The sequence below is a fragment of the Cyprinodon variegatus genome, unplaced genomic scaffold (genome assembly GCF_000732505.1).
Source record: "Cyprinodon variegatus isolate N-32 unplaced genomic scaffold, C_variegatus-1.0 Scaffold565, whole genome shotgun sequence".
NCBI classification, from domain to species: Eukaryota; Metazoa; Chordata; class Actinopteri; order Cyprinodontiformes; family Cyprinodontidae; genus Cyprinodon; species Cyprinodon variegatus.
The window spans coordinates 76,074-81,546 of record NW_015151018.1 but is presented as its reverse complement, the minus strand read 5'-3'; the positions used below and the strand labels follow the sequence as shown (position 1 = coordinate 81,546).

Here is a 5,473-nt window from a genome sequence, read left to right as displayed (position 1 = left end):
CCCTTCATGGGAAATAAATACAGTAAAAATATGAATATACATGTGAACAAATGGAGGCTTAGTTTTCCCTGATGCTCCTGAAAGCAGCATTTCCTGCCGTTAGGGCCACAGCAGAACCAATTCTACATACTAATGACTCTCGATTAATGCTGAGAATTTATCAGCAACAAGAAAAAGTAAAGAAATCAGAAGGAAGCCTTTAACCGGATCAAAGTGTCGGTTTGACAGACATCAGAGCAAAAACAAAGCAGGAGCAGCTTGGGAAAAAAGGCCGAGTTCCTCCTAATTTAGAGCAAATCCTTCGACTCGCTTTGCTTTAAACGTTGCTTTTTGTAGTGAATGGATTCTTAACAGAACAGCGATCCGCATCCTGACATGTTCCCATCTAAACAGAACTAAGCGTCAGTCACTGACCTGCTGGGGAAATATTTGTTGCTATTGAGAAGGCAGGCAGCTCCGTCCAGCGTGTGCCTGGTGTAATCAATGGCGGGGCACTGTGATGGCGGCAAAACACAACATCCATCAATGAAAACAAGCTTTCCAGCAATGAAGCAGCGCTTTATGACTCGCTGACGGAGCGCACCTCTTTGGGCGTCTTGTGGGCGGCGCATAGGAAGATCCACTGCTCTGTGGCTGTCATCTGAGTGCAGGTGTCAGGATGGCACTCGCTCTGCAGGCGGAGAGAAGGAAACAAACGCTTCATCATTTCTTTAGTCGGTGATTACTGTCCCACTGGAGAGAGATTGCTTCTATTCATGAATTAAATACAATCAGACTGAGTAAAGGTGAAGTAAAGAAGCAGAACGTTTATTCCAACCATTTCAAAGAGCCTAAAGCAGGGGGTCTGCAAACTGCGGCTCTTTGGACTCTCTACAGCGACTCTTAATACGGACTAAAATGTATATAAAGAGCTAAATAATGTATGACCAAATAAATACCCTTCTTAAAAGCTTTAGGGGTTTTTATAAGATTGAAAAGAAGGACATTAAAAGAACCAGAAATAAATTTTGTTTAGAGCCATTTTCCTTATAATTAGCTTTGATTTTATGTGTTTTAATATTATTTTAAAAGCTAAAAATGCATACATAGTTGCTTGTTTAAGATGGCAACTAAAACTTTGTGGCTCTATCAGCGTTTACTTGCTCAGACTCAGGGCAGAATGGCTCTTTGGACATGAACGGTTGCGCACCCCTAGCCTAAAGGAAACATGAATCACCTTGGAGAGGAAATAACCCAACAGGTATGCGACCCGCAGCTTTAAGGACAGAAAAACTCACCTGCAGCTTAACAGCAAGTCCATTGAGCTCCAGACAGAACTGCCTGTGAGAGAATCAGAGCAGAACACAGAAGGAGAGATGATCAGTCTTTGGCCGTTCTGCTTCAGAGCGTCTCCTGAAACCGGAACCAAACCCGTCTGCTCCCGCTTCCAGGTCCTGCTGCTTGTAGCTAGCGACCGCTTAGCGCGGCTAACCACATGCATCATGGCTCAGGTCAAGAGTAAAGAATATGGATGACAATCAGAGGGTTAAACATGGACCAGCAGTGAACCCAGTAAGAACCAGTTTCAACCAGATAATCAGCAAAGAAAATCTGAGGTTTAATAAGCAGACGCTCAGAGACTGAGCAGGTTAGCATGGAGCCCATCCAGCTTTATGCTGGAAGACAGAAACATTCCCGTTTCTTTTTAACAATTATTACCACTATTAGCCGCACCAGGACTGTGTTTCACCTACGGCTGCATCTAACGATTATTTTGCAAATTGATTCATCTGTTGATTATTTTCTCGACTAATAATCAGATCGGCACAGGTTCCAAGAAGAAGATTTTTTGCTAAATTATACGAGATGATACTAAAACTTTTCCACTTCAGTTCTGGATAGAGGATGTAGACAGAACAAAATTATTTTATCTTAAATGCAAAATTTTTACTTTTTTATAATGTTGGTGTAATTCCTGGTCTAAGTGTGCGGCTCTATCAGATAAAGGAATGTTTTAGTGTCTCGATACTCAGGTTAACCATTGATCACTGAATTAGTTGACGATTAATTTAATAATCAAATAATCAGATTAATTGTTTCAGTCCTAGTTTCATTCCTGAAACTTGACATTATTCTGGTTGTATTACAACGTAATTTGATAATATTATGACTTTATTTTCAGAATTTAAAGCAGCATATCTCTCAGTATGATTTTACATTGAAGTCAACAGAAATTATGCATCCGTCTATATTTACTAATCTTTATTGGAAAGAAGCTGCATCTCTCCACTGAATAAAAAAATCCTATTTTGCATTTTTTTCCAGGTCTGAAATCTTCTTGATTTCATTCATTATGATGAAATAACTTCTAAACATGTTTTCTTTTTTTTTTGTCCATCTTAAAACCAAAAAACAAATGAAAAAAGTGAACAATCATCAAATATCCGGATTAAAACAGTTTTTCAACATCCAGTAAAAAGAGCTGAAGGATAATAATTCTTTCCTTCGAGACTGAAGAGAACCTGTGAGTGAGAGAACTGTTCTAATCTAGGTTTTATAAGTCTATACCTGTATCAGCGTATCAGCAGAGCTCAGCTTATGTTCTGCTTTGACTCCACAGTGAAACTGATCCACTGCTGGTTAGATCTGCTGATTTCTTAGAATTCTGGTCATAATATCAATGATTGGATCTAATCTGCGTTTCTTCTTCTTCTCCTCTTGCAAAGTAGCTTCAGCCACAAACACCAGAAACATCCAATCAGCCATAATTACCATCCAGCACATAACATCTCCTGAACTTCTCTTCTATATTTTCAGTATTTATGGTTGGAACTGCTGAAGCTTCTAGAACCGCAGGTTAATTAGTTAAGCACGACACATTTAGACTTTCTATGACTATTAAACATTTGCAGTTTAGTTTAACAAGTAGTGATGTTATGAGGCGCGCCAAAGTGCGTGTCGAGGCGTGATTTATTTAGGGGCGGGGCCAAAAATGATGATGTTCAAAGCCAGGTGACACCAGGTGAGCGCTTCAGGAAGTGGGATCAAGAACTTCAGCAGTCATTTAAACAGCCTCAGTATTCGGTCAAAATGATGGAGTTTGTAGGAGAGCTGCTGTCAGTCGGATAGAGTTTGGATAGATTCTAAGAATAGATTGGTTGTTTTTCCAACCAATATAGATGGTTTAAACTATTTTGGTTATATAAAACAATATAACGATTAAAATCTGAGCACAGCTGCAACATTAGTATTAAGTAGCATTGCTAGTCAGCTGGGAGACACGGACTTCCACTCAAGTTGTTGCTTCCAGACTCACCTTAGACTTTTCAAAGTTGCAATAATACTTAGCAAGCATTTTGGCTAATGTGACTAATTTGTATTGGTTTACGCTGGTATAAAAATAGATTGGGTAAAAGCATAGCCAAATTAGATTGGTTGGTTTAACCAAAAGATTGGTTGAACACATAACTTCAAACCCGATTAAAACCAAAAACTGTGGAAAAACTATAATGTTTGAATAAAAATGACTAACACCTTTCATTTAGCTCATCTTTGCCCAAATTTGCACAAACATTTTCACTGTCTGCTTAAGTTTATTTCATTAAAATGGCAGAAAAACAGTGGGCCTTAACTGATTGTTCTCTTCTAAGAAGTTACACTTAAACACATTTTATTATATGCACCAATCATTAATAATTTCAAAAGCACCAAAATAGGAAAAGAAGAAAAACTATTGCAAAAAAGTCCCAGATACTAATAACTGTAGTTCTGCACTCCACCAGTAGGTGGCGAGGTTCAATTAGGCTTCATCTCCTCATCACTATTAACAAGGTAATAAGGCTGTAAAGTCATTAAGAAAATAAAAGTTGGTTCTTAAAATGTAAAAGCAGGAGATTTTCTATAAGAAGCAGCCATTTTTTCAGTAGATTCAAATAGTAATCTGGTGTTTATGAACATTAAGTATGTAACAAGATTTTAACTTATTTATCACAATTGATTAACGTTTTCTAATGTGGCAGAATCAAAGCTTAGGGCGTTTAAAAGGCAAATGGTTTCTTTACCTGAGGTGCTCATACTTCCAGACGCCTTCATCCTGACCCTCAGGAGGCTCCAGGATTTTATCAATGTTGGAGCAATCTGACCTGATGTTCTGCTGGATGTACTGGGACAAAAAAGGGGACAATATGTTATTTACAACAAAAAAATTCAATACAGGTCATCTATTTTTCTTTAATGGCTATTCAGCTTCATCTAGCTGCAGTTGAACCTGGATTATGACACAAGCATCCAGTCATTCCAGTTTTAACCCTGATCTGAAAAACAATGGGTTTCCGCTTGATTGGTTTCACCCCAACAACGGCAGCACAGTATGACCCAAACGTTTAAAGGTGCAGGATTATTAGTCTAGAGTGGGCCTGAAACTAAGGATTATTTCGCAAATCCATTAATCTGTCAATTAGTTGTTCGATTATAATCGGATAGCAAAAGATTCTTTAAAGAAGACGTTTATGAAATTAAACTAAGCGAAACTAGAAAATTTTCCAATGGTTGAGTTCTGAGTAGAGAATCTTGACAAACATTTGTTCTTCATCTCAAAGGCAAAATTGTATTGTATTGTTTTTTGGTATAATAATAATAATAATAATAATAATAATAATAATCTCTTGGACACGCCCCCTCCTTACCTGCATAATTAGGCAGAAATGCAGACAGAAATGTAAAAAGGGCAGGAATAAATAGTGGCGAAGAAATAACTAGGGTAAAATAATACAAAGGAAGAATAAAACAGACAAAAATATTATAACATGCACATAAAAAATACTTAAAAATATAGGTAATTAAAAAATAAAGTTGAAGATTATAAAGGACAAAAAAAGTAAGGTAAATATTACAAAGGCAAATAAATAAAGAAGCTAATTAAAAGAGTTATTTACATTTATGTCTCACTGTATAATTTAATTTCTTCCACCATTTATTTTTTTATTGTATTTTGGTGGCAATTATTTGTATGCTTATTTATTTATTGAGCATTTATTTATGTTTTTATTTTTAAATATGGCAGAGTTGGTCTTCCATACAAATGGGTTGCTCTGTCGGCTAAAGGATTATTTTACAGTCTCTATGCTCCAGTTAACCACTAATTGATTATTAAATTAGTTGACGATTATTTCAATAATCACTAACCACGATTAGTCAGACTGAATGTTTCTGCCCTACTTGACTCTTTCCTTTATTCCAGTTAAATAAAACACTGAGCAAGACCTTTAACCCCACGCGGCTCCCCGGGCGCCCCACGATGGCCGCCCACTGCTCCCCGAGGGGATGGGTTAAATGCAGAGGTTCATTTTTCCAATGTGGGATCAATAAAGTTCAATTTTTAATTTTTTTTTCCCAAGGAACCATCATTTGTAGATTGCAAGCTACCTGACGCGTGGCTAACCAGCTACCAGACGCGTGGCTAACCAGCTACCAGACGCGTGGCTAACCAGCTACC

The 5,473-nt window shown here is 37.5% G+C and overlaps 1 protein-coding gene across 2 annotated transcripts in view; it reads right to left on the bottom strand.

The window, feature by feature from the left end:
* The window catches only part of LOC107095707 (MOB-like protein phocein), a 26,056-nt gene that overhangs the window by 9,368 nt on the left and 11,215 nt on the right, over positions 1-5,473 (bottom strand). For both annotated transcript variants that reach the window (XM_015391947.1, XM_015391945.1), the window contains 4 exons: positions 4,041-4,141; positions 1,278-1,320; positions 584-670; positions 415-494 (listed from right to left, as the gene is read on the bottom strand). In XM_015391947.1, the coding sequence (XP_015247433.1) occupies positions 415-494; positions 584-670; positions 1,278-1,320; positions 4,041-4,141 (311 nt within the window). The remainder of the gene's footprint in view (positions 1-414; positions 495-583; positions 671-1,277; positions 1,321-4,040; positions 4,142-5,473) is intronic.